Here is a 15,000-nt window from a genome sequence, read left to right on the forward strand (position 1 = left end):
CATAATTTTTATCATTCGTCAAACATTTTATCATCCATTGTAGGTCAGACATGTGAAGTGGACATCAATGAGTGTGTGAAGTCCCCGTGTCATAACGGTGGTGTGTGCGTCAACTCGCTGGGTGGCTTTCAATGCCGATGTAACCCAGGATTCACAGGAGACCTGTGTGAGACTGACTTCAATGACTGCACTCCTAGTAAGATACACAAATATGTCTATAATACATTCACCACAGTCCACCATATGTACACACACACACACACACACACACACACACACACTTCATATGCACTCAGACTGGAAATAAAATCTTGTCTAAATATGAATCTCTCTGTGTCTTTGTGTCAGACCCCTGCAGTAATGGTGGTGTGTGTGTGGACCGTGTAAATGGCTTCACATGTGTGTGTGTGGCTGGATTCCGTGGTGAGCGTTGCACTGAGGACATAGATGAGTGTGTGAGCGCCCCCTGCCGCAATGGGGGCAATTGCACAGACTGTGTCAACAGCTACACCTGCAGCTGCCCAGCTGGATTTAGTGGCATCAACTGTGAGATCAACACACCTGATTGCACTGAGAGGTAGCACATGCACACACAGACACACACAAATATTCAAAATGTTTAAATATGAAATAATAAAAAAATATTAATTAATTTCTCCCTGCTTGTGCTAAATCTTTAAATAAAACACATTGTATACACATCAGTTTAACCCCCACCCGTGTGTATGCGTGCAGCTCTTGCTTCAACGGTGGTACATGTGTGGATGGGATTAACTCATTCTCCTGCGTCTGTCTGCCTGGCTTCACGGGCAGCTACTGCCAACACGACGTGAACGAGTGCGACTCAGTCCCGTGCCTTAACGGTGGTACATGCCAAGATGGCTATGGCACCTACAAGTGCACCTGCCCGCATGGCTACACGGACACCAACTGTCAGGTACATGGACACATACCCTAGATTTTTCTTCATTAATTCACTTAAAAAAGGTGCATTATTAGCATAGAAATTTTACAATTTTTATCCAAAAAAGTTCAGGATATGGAGCATGTGTAGGAAAATAGTGAATGGTATGAATGTATGTTTGCTAAACATATTGTATTTTATTTGTATGGTTTCCAGAGCCTAGTGCGCTGGTGTGATTCAGCACCCTGTAAAAATGGAGGGTCATGTTGGCAGCAGGGTTCCTCCTTTACATGTCAGTGTGCCAGTGGCTGGACTGGCATCTACTGCGATGTGCCCAGTGTCAGCTGTGAAGTTGCCGCACAGCAACAAGGTAATACAAATATAAAGTGTGTTTGTGTGTACTAATATTGTCTAACATGCACCCTCACACACACCCATACTCTTTCTGTTTCTTTCTCTCTGCTCATTTCTCTTTTTTTAGGGGTACCTGTAGCAGCTCTGTGCCGTAACGGAGGCCAGTGTGTAGATGCAGGCAGCACACACCTGTGCCGGTGCCAGGCTGGCTACATGGGCAGCTACTGCCAGGATCAGGTGGATGAGTGTGTGCCAAACCCATGTCACAACGGTGCAACTTGTACTGATTACCTGGGCGGATACACCTGCGAGGTATGAAATCACACAAACACACACACACACACACACACACACACACACACACACACACACACACACACACACACACACACACACACACACACACACACACACACACACACACACACACTGTCCTGTATATTACAGAAGGTGTTGGCTGTTGCCCATTTGTGCTGAGAATTATTCAAATAAATGTCATGAATAGGTTTACAGAATGAGTCATATATGAGTGATCAGAGGCAGACTGGTGTCTGATGAACAGGACAGGGATTTGACATTCATGAATACTAATTCTAATATATGTTAATGTTCCAGATGTTAAATCTTTAACATGGAAGAAAGCACCCTTTGCTGGAACTGAATTGCATTTATATTTTCTCCATCCTTCTCTTTCTCTTTAAAAGTGTGTTGCGGGATATCATGGGGTAAATTGCAGCAAGGAGATAAACGAGTGTGCGTCTCAACCTTGTCAGAATGGAGGCACCTGCATCGACCTTGTCAACACTTACAAGTGCTCCTGTCCTCGGGGAACACAAGGTTAGTGTTTACACTTTCAGTATACTGTAGATGAGCTAGACCTAAAATAAACTTGTTTTCAGCTCTTTTCATATTCTGCTTAAACAAGCCCCTAGAAACTGGCAGAACAATCAACCATGAAATATTAATTCATAGACATGATTTTGGATTTAGGGAATAAACAGTAACTCATTCACACCATTACTCTATAGAGCCATGTATTAAGTGTAAGTTAATTCTGTAAACCAAGTAACACACAGAACAATAAAAAGACACAGTTTGTAATGTTTAACAGATACAAGCTATGATAAAATAAAATTTTAAAGGTAAACTCTAAAAATCTCTAAAAATAAACCCGACTGCATTCCTCCATGAATCTTATTTAAATAATAATAATAATCATCCTATTTGTCTGACACTCTGTAGGTGTTCACTGTGAAATTGATGTGGACGATTGTTCCCCGGATGTGGATCCTGAGACTGGCGAGCCACGTTGTTTTAATGGCGGGCGCTGTGTGGACCGGGTGGGTGGATATGGGTGTGTTTGCCAACCAGGCTATGTGGGCGAGCGGTGTGAGGGTGACGTGAATGAGTGCTTGTCTGACCCTTGTGACCCAAACGGTTCCTACAACTGCATCCAGCTAGTAAACAGCTACCGATGTGAATGCCGCACAGGATATACAGGTATTTCCATAGAGACACCACTTAATTGGTATACAATATTAAAATTAAATTGTGTAATACGTGTAACGGATACCGATTGTAAATTAAAACAAATAAATTGTAAGTCAGTCATTACTATTGCTATTAATATTAATGAAATTGACTGTGCGATCATTATTAATCTCCGATGTGTCTTGGTGTATGTAGGTCAGCGCTGTGACACTGTGTTTGACGGCTGTAAGGATAAACCCTGCAAAAATAGCGGAACCTGTGCAGTCGCGAGCAACACCAAACATGGATACATCTGCAAATGCCCTCCTGTAAGTACACAATACTTTGACAGATTTTTCCAAAAAATTATGTCTATCCAGGTTTTAAAATCTGCACCATATTGGTATGTAGAGAATTTATAAACACAGCACCAATCCAAGCTATTTCTCTTTTGCTACAGGGTTTTTCAGGGTCCTCATGTGAATATGACTCAAGCTCATGTGGCCCTCTGCGCTGCCGCCACGGTGCCACCTGTGTACCGGGCCCACGCTGCCTTTGCCCACCAGGTTACAATGGTCGCGAGTGCCAGACACGGCTTGATTCTCCATGTGCTTCTAACCCGTGCTACAATGGTGGCACATGCCAATCGTCTGCAGAGGCTCCATTCTTCCATTGTCTGTGCCCATCACACTTCAATGGCCTCTTCTGCCACATCCTAGACTATTCATTCAATGGGGGCCGGGGTCTGGATATCACCCCTCCCCCTGCCGAGTCAGAAGAGGCAGAGCCACGATGCGAGGTGCCACAGTGTGAGCAGCGGGGCGGTGATGGTTTGTGTGATGCAGCATGTAACAGTCATGCATGTGGCTGGGACGGCGGTGACTGTTCACTCAATTTTGATGACCCCTGGCATGAGTGCAGTGCTGCCCTCCAGTGTTGGAGGTACTTCAATGATGGAAAGTGTGACATGCAGTGTCACAGTGCAGGCTGCCTTTACGATGGCTTTGACTGCCACCAGCTTGAGGGCCAGTGCAAGTAAGTCTCGCACAAAATAGCATACGTTGACTCCAACATAAATATTTGTAATTATTATCTCATTAGAATCTCTACTGGCAAAAGTAAAAATTAGATACTTTTTTATATCCTTATATATAAAAATGTTTATGATTGTATATAATTATGTCAGGTTATTATCTTATTTGAATATATTCAGATTTTAAGTTATGTTATTATACATAGTTATATACAATAAATATGAATAGGATATAGATAAGAAAGTAGAAAAATAGATAAATCTACTTTACAAATCTTCTCTTTATTTCTCTCTCTAGTCCCTTGTATGATCAGTACTGTAAGGACCACTACTCGGACGGTCACTGCGATCAGGGCTGCAACAGCGCTGAGTGTGGTTGGGACGGGTTGGACTGTGCTGAGGATGTACCACAGCGTCTGGCATCTGGCATCCTGGTGCTAGTGGTCCACTTGCCACCGAGTGAGCTGCTTAGTAACTCTTCCTCTTTCCTGCGGCAGCTAAGTGCTCTGTTGCGGACCAATGTCGCACTCAAACGCCACGCCACTACAGGCGAGCCTCTTGTCTACCCATACTATGGCACAGAACACGAGCTGAGCAAACACACACGTACTGCCCACGAGTGGAACACCAACCCTGGCCACCTGCTGCAGCGCACTGCACGGAGCCTGTCAACATTGCTCAAGCCTCGCCATCGACGAGAGCTGGACAACATGGAGATTAAAGGGTGAGTAAACGTGTCACTGACAAACAGAATGAGTGTTGAAACCAACAGATTGGTGTTTATTGCTAATGAAGGTGATTTGACGTGTTTATAAATGTCAATATAGCTCTACACACATGACAAACCAGAATAGCAACCAACGATGCAAAGCTATTTTTTAAACGTGCAATTTGTATGTTAACCTTTAACCGTGTGTGTACATTGCAGCTCCATTGTATATCTGGAGATCGATAATCGACAATGTTACCAGCAGTCAGAAGAGTGTTTTCAGAGTGCAACAGATGTGGCTGCATTCCTGGGAGCACTGGCTTCAAGCGGCAATCTCAATGTTCCCTACATTATAGAGGCTGTTACAAGTGAGTTCTCACCCATTAAAAGAGCAATACTGACTAATTAAAAAATTAGTATTTATAAAGGCCTTTCTCGCTCAAATTCTTTTGTAGGTGAGAACGAAGCCACTGGCCCTGGAGAGATGTACCCCATGTTTCTCGCTCTTCTCATCCTGGCTGTGTTGGTCCTGGCTGCTGTCGGAGTCGTGCTGTCACGCAAGCGGAAGCGAGAGCATGGCCAGCTCTGGTTCCCTGAGGGCTTTAAAGTGACTGAAACAAAAAAGAAACGCAGAGAACCTGTGGGAGAGGACTCAGTTGGATTAAAGTGAGTGTGTGTGTGTGTGTGTGTGTGTGTGTGTGTGTGTGTGTGTGTGTGTGTGTGTGTGTGTGTGTGTGTCAGGGAGAGATGGAGAGTAAATGGATTTGAACATAAAACAGTAGCAAGATCTCTGAATTGTGGACAGTTTGTACTCCTTGATTTATACTCCTTTAGCAGCCTTTCAAGCCTGTGTATTACTGATTGCTGAATGGTGCTAAAATATATCCACAGTAGGCTTTTCTTGTGGCGGTCTACATTTGTGATTTATTATTATATTATATAAAATTGTAATAATTATTTTTTCCAAAGGCCTCTGAGGAACTCCGACAGCATTTTGATGGACGAGCAGCTGAGTGAATGGGCAGAGGAAGACCACTGCAAACGCTTCAGGGTAAGAGCGTGTCTGTGTGTACACTCCTGCTTTCATGTGTTTAAGAATGCCTCTAGCAAGCTGTGGAATTCACTTTCATGGTCCCTGTATGCATGCACAGCTAATCCTATTATGTTTTTGTATTCATGCAGTTTGATGACCACGTCACACCAGATATCGGAATCCAGCCAGATCCACGTCAGTGGACTCAGCAGCATCTCGACGCGGCAGACTTGCGCTTGACCTCTATAGCTCCTACACCACCGCGAGCAGACACAGACACTGATTGTGTAGATGTGAACGTACTTGGCCCTGGTGAGTGATCCTTACCTCATGTCACAAATCCCATCACAGTGTCTGGGCTCATAAATACACAAATAGCCTCTTTACCTAAAAAACCCTGGACATAAATTATGACTAAAGCCTGTAAAAAACGTTTTTATCGTGAATCTTGATTTTATCAGGACTTCTAGATCTAGATAAAAATCTAGATGTACATGATTACAGTTTCATGACAGAATTCTAGAAGTGCACAAATGAAAACTTTCTTTGATTAGCTACTATGTTCAGTATGCATTGTAAGAGAGCAGGAAGTGGTGAGTAGATGTTGCAGATTTTGATTGCAGTATCTTGCTTGTTTTATTTTACAGATGGGCTGACACCTCTGATGATCGCCTCATGCAGTGGTGAGGCTGGTGAGGAAGAGGAGGGAGAGGAAGGTGTCATTGCCAACTTCCTCTGGCATGGCGCCGATCCACACCAGCGTACAGAGCGTGCAGGTGAGACGGCACTGCACCTGGCTGCCCGTTATGCCCGATCTGATGCTGCCAAGCGTCTTCTAGAGTCAGGGGCAGATGCCAATGCCCAGGACCATGCAGGACGCACACCACTACATGCTGCTGTGGCTGCTGATGCACAAGGAGTCTTCCAGGTATGCACAGCTTAAAATACAAGAACACGCAGCTGGCTGTAAGGCCAGCAAATTCAGTGAACATATTAGGATGCATAATGCATATACTTTACTATATAATCTGGAACGTTCTTACAGATTCTAATCAGGAATCGGGCAACAGATCTGGATGCACGCATGAACGATGGCACGACTCCGCTCATCCTGGCCACACGCCTAGCAGTAGAGGGCATGGTTGAGGAGCTCATCAACTGCCATGCGGATGCCAATGCCATTGATGACTCTGGTACATAATCATTTATATACATATAATTATTTATTGAGGCAATTTGTGATTTGTAGTTAGTAAGAACATGATCCATTAAATAGCAAATATTAGATGGTCAGAAATTCTAATTGTTAACATGAGTACTGATTATGAAAATGATCTAACTGACACTCTCTCTCCCTGTCTTTCTCAATATAGGAAAGTCTGCTGTCCATTGGGCCGCTGCTGTCAACAATGTTGAGGCTGCTTTAGTGCTATTAAAGAATGGAGCCAACAAAGATCTGCAAAACAACAAGGTATGTTTATGTGTCCAGTGATAAGGTTTATTTTACAAATCAGTGTAATTTATGATCTTAAGATTAATTTTTAAAAGAACGCATGCTTATAATATACAACTGAATTGCAAAGTGCTGAAATTGTTAAAAAAAATGTGCAAATAATAATAAAAAAAAAAAAATTATTATGCATACACACCTGCCACTTGTTCTTATTATTTATTGTGCATTATCCAGATTTGACATTTGTAAATGCTTAACATTAAGCTTTTTTATACCTCTGCAGGAGGAAACGCCCCTCTTTTTGGCAGCCCGTGAGGGCAGCTATGAGACTGCAAAGCTCCTTCTCGACCACCTGGCCAACCGTGACATTACAGATCACCTGGATCAGCTGCCACGTGACATCGCCAATGAACGTATGCACCATGACATCGTGCGCTTGTTGGAAGAATATAATCTGGTTCAGGCTCCTCCCACTCTTACTCATTCACCGCCAATCTGCTCGCCTGAGGCATTCCTGGGCATCAGAACTAGCCCAGGTGGCACCAATAACCCAAATAATGCTAAGAAATCCCGCAAACCCGGAGGAAAGGAGGGGGGAAAGGAGATGAGGATGAAAAAGAAAAAGAATGGAGACACAAACATTTTGTCTCCAATGGAATCAGATGTCTCCTCACCACCATTGATGACATCACCCTTTCAGCAGTCCCCACCTATCCCGCATCAACTCCAAGGCTTAGCTGACTCCCAAATGGCCGCGGTTCACCTGGGGATGGCAAAGCCATTTGATTCAGCACCTCCACGCTTGTCTCATCTCGGCATAGCTAATAATGGAGGTGGAGCCCAAACAGGGCCATGTGATTGGCTTGCACGGGCACAGCAGCAGCAACAACACAGTGTTTTCTCGGCTATAATGCCAACAATGCACCATGCCACTAACTTGCCCCAAGTGATGGGCTATCCCACAATGCAAAGCAGCCACTTGGGCACACCAGCTCATCTGTTGTCTAGCCACATGCATCAAAACCATCTGCAGCACCAAAACTCAAATGTCGCCAATCATAGCCTCTCTCGCCACTTCCTTGGTGATATGAGCGGAGCAGAACTTCAGTCCAATGCAATCCAAACCGTGCTGCCGCAGGAGACACAGCTGCTGCCCCAGCCTATATCCAGCACACAGTTTCTGACTCCTCCTTCTCAGCACAGTTACTCCAACCCCATGGACAACACGCCAAATCACCAGCCTCAGGTCCCTGATCATCCCTTCCTGACTCCATCTCCTGGCTCTCCCGACCAGTGGTCTAGCTGCTCGCCACATTCCAACTTATCTGACTGGTCCGAGGGAATCTCGAGCCCACCCACAAGCATTCATTTGAATCATATCCCTGAAGCATTCAAGTGACAATGACAGTAAATGAGGACAGCGATAACAGACTCTACTGCCAAAACGCGTTTTTGATTACTTTATACTAATTATACTTTAATTCCTAAACTGCTTATTTTTTATTTATGTGCTTTTGGACTACATATATGAAAGATTTTTTTTATTTATGTATTTTATGTGTATTTTATTAACAGGCTGCTCAGAAAATCTGAATTACTGTCTGCTGAGCACATATAAAATGTAATGTTTATGTTTAATGATTTGACTTTTTATAGATATTTTTGAGATTCAGTATTAAGTCAACTTCATGTAATCTTGTCAAGCCAAGCTTTTGTCTGTAAACATCTGTAAAAAGAGTCTTAAAGTGTAAGACAGACAGGGATGCTCGAATGTTTAAGAATCATGTGGTCATGTGATGCATCCTTCACTCTCTCCCACTGACATTAATATTTTGCATGACTCAATAATGTTACAAAGCCGAATACTGTATATGATTGACAAACGGACTCTGAAAAGTGGACAGAATGGACTTTCCTTTTTGCACGCACTTTGCTGTGCAAAACATTGTGTACAGTTTTTATGTTGTGTAGTCACAGCTGTGTCGACCTTTTTCGGCACCTGAGTTAAGGTCAGATGGAGTTTCTGTGTATGTAGCAAAGCGATTTATTTATTCCTTTTAGTAGATATGTGTCGGCCTTTTACAACCACCACAAAACAGTTATGTAAAATTGTAAACGTTTTTATTGTTTTGTAATTAATTATTTCACACTGGAGCTGAGTATGCAACTTTCAGGCTGGTTGTCAGAACTTAGACACCCTGGTATACGTCCTAGATATGCAGAAAGGTGTGTAAGACAAAGATTGTACACAGTTGTGTATGCGTTGCACTGTGATGACATCATCCGCGGTTGTGAAAAACAGCCGGTGGGTGCCTGACATGTTGAGTTTTATAAACACTGATCAAATGTTTTACTACTGATGGAATAATTATATATGCATTTGTAGTCTGTGCGAAGAAGAAATTGTTTTTCCCAATGATGTAAAATATTTTTCTCAAAACAATAAAACATTTTGCTTTTACTCTGAGACACTATTGCCTATGATTTCTGTGATAGAAGAAAGAGAATTTCAGTCCAGATTTTTCAGTGTTCAACTTAGTCAGTTTTATTTTTATTTATTCTTACACTGTGTAAAATGTGAAATTACTAGAATGCAATGACTTGCATCTCATATGCCCATATTCTATTCCCAATAAAGAATCCTGAATTTCAGATAGTATGGTGGTGCATAAGTGCCTTTGGAATAGATATATTGCACATACAGAGAGGCACCATCACTGCTGAACGGTATATGCAGGCTATGGGGCAACACATACCTCCATTAAGACAAAGTCTTTTTCAGGGAAGCCCCTCCACATGTTAGCAAGATAACGCTAAATTGCATTCTGAATCTATTACAACAATATGGCTTCGTAGTAGAAAAAACAAGTGCCAAATTTACCACCACCACCACCATTTTTTTATTAAAATGATATAATTTAGTCAGCAACTTTAAATCAGATTCTGGCATTTGGCAACGTTGTGTAAATACACTTTGTAAAATGTAAATAAAAAACGGAATGCAATGATTTGCAAATTTCATAAACCCAAATTTTTTCCCAATAAAACATAGAAAACATTTTAAATGTTAAAACAGAAAAGATTTACCATTGTAAATAAGAAATGAGGCAATTTTGCATTGGGACAGGGACAACAAAAGACAGGAAAATGATGTTATAAAAAATAAACAGCTGAAGGAACATTTAGACACAAATGTTGTTAATTGGCAACAGATCAGTAACATGATTGGGTGTAAAAAAAAAAAAAAAAAAAATTTTCTTAGTTAGACAGAATCTCTCAGAACAAAAAATGTGCAGAGGTTCACCCATCTGCGAAAAACTGTGTTTACAAATGGTGGAACAATGAAAGACATTAAGAGCACTATCTTCTCTGGATTTGGTTCTACTTGAGGAGATGTGCTAAACTCCTGCCATAGTGCTGCCTGCTCTTCTGCATCCTTTCGTGGTTTGAGCATTATGTCACAATGAGAGAGTCAAAGAGCATAGGAGAGCCATGCAAGTGCAGAAACTTGCTATTGAAAATTAAAGCATTTAGATTTCCAAAAACAAAAACAAAATAAACAAAACACAACATTGAAGAGAGAGGGCTGAATACCGAACAGCAACTTGAGGCTAAGGGTCAAGCATATTTCTTGGGTGGCCAGTGCACCCCTTTACACACGTGCCAGATTGGTCCTACCATCTACCTTGTTTTTGTTTGTAATGAATTGCCTGTTTTTGTGGTCGATGTCACAAATATATCCATTGAAGTTATGCCCACTATATACAATATTTTACGGTGCGATTATTGGTCTACCACAGTTAACTTGCTAGCAGTGAACTGCTAATTTGCTTTTACATAGTTACACTTTTTTCCTCCTGGTACCCTAACTGATGTTTAAATGGACTTGCAATAAAAAAAATTTGTATTGCTTTGAGAAACTTTATTTTCAACAGAGTAAATCATTAATGTAAATGATCCCCCCCCCCCAAATTTTTTTTAAATAAATAAATAAATAAATAAATAAATAAATAAATAAATAAATAAATAAATAAATAAATAAATAAATAAATAAATAAATACTTCCGCCACCTGTCATGTCTTTATTCTCCACTAGAGGGCTGCGCTTCACACTTTGAGAACCACTGCTCTACACTTACTCCACGTTTTAATCTTTTATAAATATCATAACTGTTCTGTTTTAGTTCAACTAAAAAGGATGTGTTCGTGATTTTAAATGCCTCCACCGGAAATAATTCCTGACCTCTTTTCAGCTGCTGTTGGTCCAAAGACTGTAAATATGTTTAAATGTAATAATGCACTTAAGTTTGTGTATTAAAATTAAAAGTGTTGTGTTGACAAAATAAAAAAATAGTAATATTTCAGCTTTACACAACTAATTTAAGTAAAACGAATGAAATAGAGTTGTGTTGTACATGAAGGAGCAGTTGCTACGAACCCTTATGAAGATGTTGGCATCATCATTGAAGGCGTCCAAGTATGCGAAAACCTGAACAATGTGGCAAATGCATGTTCTGTGAAACTTGGTCTAATTTATGCATTAATCTTGGCTTACCCACAAGATCTGAGATACAATTTTGAAGTATATTAAAAGTGATTTATGAAACTATATTCAAACAAGATCCAGGTCCTGAAAAATAAACTCTTGTCATAAGGCAGGACATACTGTATGTTTAATCCATAAAGTTGTGCTGTTTGCTGTTTGCTGTAGGGCAAATATTAAAAAATAAGACTTTTGTATTTTTTATTTGTTTCGTATTATTGTTTTATAAATCTTTTAAAGGAAGCATGCTTATAGTTTTATTAGTATTTCTTGTAATAAGTAAAAAAAAAAAAAATTAGATTTTTGAAAGGCAGTTTTCATTATTTTGTACAGTACACATTCTTGTGGGTAAAAAATGTAAATACCTGTAGATTCATTGAATAAACTAATCAATAAAACTGGATTATTTGTTTTGGTTGAAGGCAACAATATATATTTTAGAATAATTGAACTTGATTAACCTAATTTATCAAAACTAAATTAAGAATTTTTAACTAAACAACATTGCATTAACATTATGTAATTATCTTAAGTTTACTAAAATAAATATTGTTACTCAAATGCAGCCTAAGTTATGTGAAACCCGTTGCCATAAAAAAGTTAAGTAAGGCCAACACATCATTTTTTGAGTGCAGCTCTCTGTGCCCACCCCAATCTATTAGCGGATCACCAGCTTCCTGACGGACAGGCAGCAGATAGTGAGGTGGTACAAACTCACATCTAGGTCTGTCAGCACTGGTGCTCCCCAGGGTTGCGTTCTCTCCCCACAGCTCTTCTCCCTGTACACAAATAAATGCACCTCTAAAAACCCCTCTGTCAAACCCCTGTATCTTACTACAGTCATCAGCCTCATCCAGGACGGAGACGAGTCTGCTTACAGACAGGATGTTAAAGAGCTGGCTGTCTGGTGCAACCACAACAACCGGGAGCTCAACATGCTCAAAACAGTGGAGATGATCATGAACTTCATGGGAAATCCCCCAGCCCCCCCCCCCCCCCCCCCAATGACAGACTCAATGATGGCAGAGTAGAACTGTCTAAACAATATTATTACTTCTGTATATAGTGCATTATTCAATTGTCTGGTTTACTTTAATTTTCTTATATCATGACTATACTTTCTCTTGCACTGGAAGCTCCTGTAGCCAAGTAAAATTCCTTGTGTGTAAAATATTGTTCCATGCAAAAACAGACAAGACCTTAATGCTCGAAACACAAAGAAGGAAGTTAAATAATGTGACTAATGGGGAAATTTGTCCAAAATCATGCAAGGAAATTAAGCAGATAACAAAAGAGGAAATAAAATGGAGTAAAAGTACCCTCTAGTGGATTAAATGGGAATTGTCTATGGTGGGCACAACTTTATGGCTCACTGCTAAAGCAATTCAGTAACATTATAAAAGCACATCTTTTGCTCAGTGGCATGTTTGTGAGTCTAGATGAAAGAGATAATCGGGCCAGCTCCTGGCTTTGTGACTTTTTAAATGCAATTTTTAAATGTTTGCTCAGGGTTTGCAAGCTTCTATAAGGCAGAACACAGTGCTAAATCAAATATGGCTTAAGATAAATTTTACCGATTGTTTGAAAGGGGGGAGGAAGCACTTGATAGTTCATGCTCTTATATCAATGGAATTTCTGTTAACACTTCAAATAATGATCCTATCTTCTTCATTTTTTCGGGAGGAATGCCTGATCAATTCTGATGCTCTACTTCTGGATGGAGGTCTTTTTAATCAGAAGTCATTCTCTGATGCTGAAGATGGTTCTGCCCAGACAACCTACAGATATATGATATTACAGGTTTCCACTCAAGAACAATGAAAATGGACTTAATCTGTAATTAATATAAACAGTCTGCTGCAATGGCTCAGGATTACAATTGTCATGAAAATAATTGCATTTTAGTCTCCATCATAGTATAGTTAATAACCTCAACTATCATGAATGGGTGTCCGGGGTCACCGATGAGGATGGGTCCCTATTGAGACCGGTTCCTCTCAAGGTTTCTTCCTGATATAATTTCAGGGAGTTGCTGTTTGCCACCATCAAACCTAGCTTGCTCATTAGCAAAACCCTTTGGGAAGTTTATTTTGTAATCTACTTATTTCTGTGAAGCTGCTTTGGGACACGATTTATTGCCAAAACAAATTAAATTAAACTAAATAATGAAGCAGCACTCTTCACTTGGAGATCACTCTGTGCAGCTGGAGATAGATCAATTTCAACAGCCTATAGATCCATGAAGATAGCAACTCGTTATCTTCAAGGATGGATTTAGACTGTAATTAATAAAAACAGTTGTGTTTTAAATGATCAGGACACCAAACGGAACCTTTGCTATGTTTCCACACAGAAATGCACGCTACATTAATAGCACGTTAATAAATCCAGTGCTGTTAAAATGATTTTGCATTTTGACAGCCTTATATATATATATATATATATATATATATATATATATATATATATATATATATATATATATATATATATATATATATATATATATATATATATAAATACAAAACAAATTGAAAATTTAGTTACCTAATAAATGTATCCAGTCTGAACATCCACAATATTGAACACAATCAGAGAAAAGATGAAGATCAGGCGATCAGGAACATGTCTGTTCTCAGTCATGTTTACGTCACTGAATCCCTCTGTCTCATCCACGTTACCCCCGGACTTCTTGTAGCCTTTTGATTGCAAATTGTTTACTTCATAAACTAGTCTACGTCTGTGGTGTGGTGTACATCAGGAAATGATACACCAGTGGTAGATTGAAAAAGATGAGGAGAAGCAATGAGAAGGAAAAAAACTGCCGTCACCAAATAGATTCAAAATAAAGTAACGAGCTGGTTTTTAAAATTTAAGAAGTAGAAAGTATAGATATTTGTGTAAACATGTAATGAGTAAAAGTAAAAAGTTGTCCGGGTGAGGATGGGTTCTTTTCAATTATAATGAACTTATAGGCACTAAACCTATACATTCTTTTATACACTTTATTACCGCTTTATGTTTGTAAAGCTGCTTTAAAACAATATCCCTACGGTGGAAAACAAAATAACAAATACCAAAACAAATCACAAATGCAAAAACAAATTAACAATTAATTCCATTTTCTCCTTGCTTGCCAATGTTTACTTCTGTTATTTCCTTATATTTAAAGGTGCACTAATTGAAATAAAAAAAATAGTTTAAAATAAACAGAGAACTTTACACATGTACAAAAAACAAAGTTATAAGATTTCATACTTCCTAAATATCTTGAATGACAGGTGTCTCGTCCAATGATCGGTAAGTTTCCATTCACAAACTATACCTACCTTTTTATACCTACCCACATGTTTTTGCATTTGTTCATTTGTTTTTGCGTTTGTTATTTTGTTTTCGAATTTGTTATTTTGCTTTCGGATTTGTTATTTTGTTTTTGCGTTTGTTATTTTGTTTTCGAATTTGTTATTTTGTTTTCGGATTTGTTATTTTGTTTTTGCATTT

The 15,000-nt window shown here is 39.7% G+C and overlaps 1 protein-coding gene and 1 long non-coding RNA gene across 3 annotated transcripts in view; one reads left to right on the forward strand and one right to left on the reverse strand.

Moving 5' to 3' along the window:
• notch1a (notch receptor 1a) overlaps positions 1–9,421 on the forward strand; it is a 20,962-nt gene extending 11,541 nt beyond the window's left edge. For both annotated transcript variants that reach the window (XM_083563874.1, XM_083563875.1), the window contains exons 17-34: positions 44–196; positions 349–577; positions 736–937; positions 1,121–1,274; positions 1,386–1,570; positions 1,963–2,095; positions 2,501–2,758; positions 2,945–3,057; positions 3,189–3,763; positions 4,060–4,485; positions 4,690–4,838; positions 4,926–5,136; positions 5,440–5,521; positions 5,653–5,815; positions 6,151–6,431; positions 6,549–6,696; positions 6,877–6,974; positions 7,240–9,421. In XM_083563874.1, coding sequence (XP_083420000.1) covers positions 44–196; positions 349–577; positions 736–937; positions 1,121–1,274; positions 1,386–1,570; positions 1,963–2,095; positions 2,501–2,758; positions 2,945–3,057; positions 3,189–3,763; positions 4,060–4,485; positions 4,690–4,838; positions 4,926–5,136; positions 5,440–5,521; positions 5,653–5,815; positions 6,151–6,431; positions 6,549–6,696; positions 6,877–6,974; positions 7,240–8,355 — 4,676 coding nt within the window. In that variant the 3' untranslated portion in view covers positions 8,356–9,421. The remainder of the gene's footprint in view (positions 1–43; positions 197–348; positions 578–735; positions 938–1,120; positions 1,275–1,385; positions 1,571–1,962; positions 2,096–2,500; positions 2,759–2,944; positions 3,058–3,188; positions 3,764–4,059; positions 4,486–4,689; positions 4,839–4,925; positions 5,137–5,439; positions 5,522–5,652; positions 5,816–6,150; positions 6,432–6,548; positions 6,697–6,876; positions 6,975–7,239) is intronic.
• The window catches only part of LOC310738697, a 159,053-nt gene that overhangs the window by 93,197 nt on the left and 50,856 nt on the right, over positions 1–15,000 (reverse strand). The gene's annotated exons all lie outside the window — the stretch shown is intronic.

Source organism: Silurus aristotelis, assembly GCF_946808225.1.
Source record: "Silurus aristotelis genome assembly, chromosome: 16".
NCBI classification, from domain to species: Eukaryota; Metazoa; Chordata; class Actinopteri; order Siluriformes; family Siluridae; genus Silurus; species Silurus aristotelis.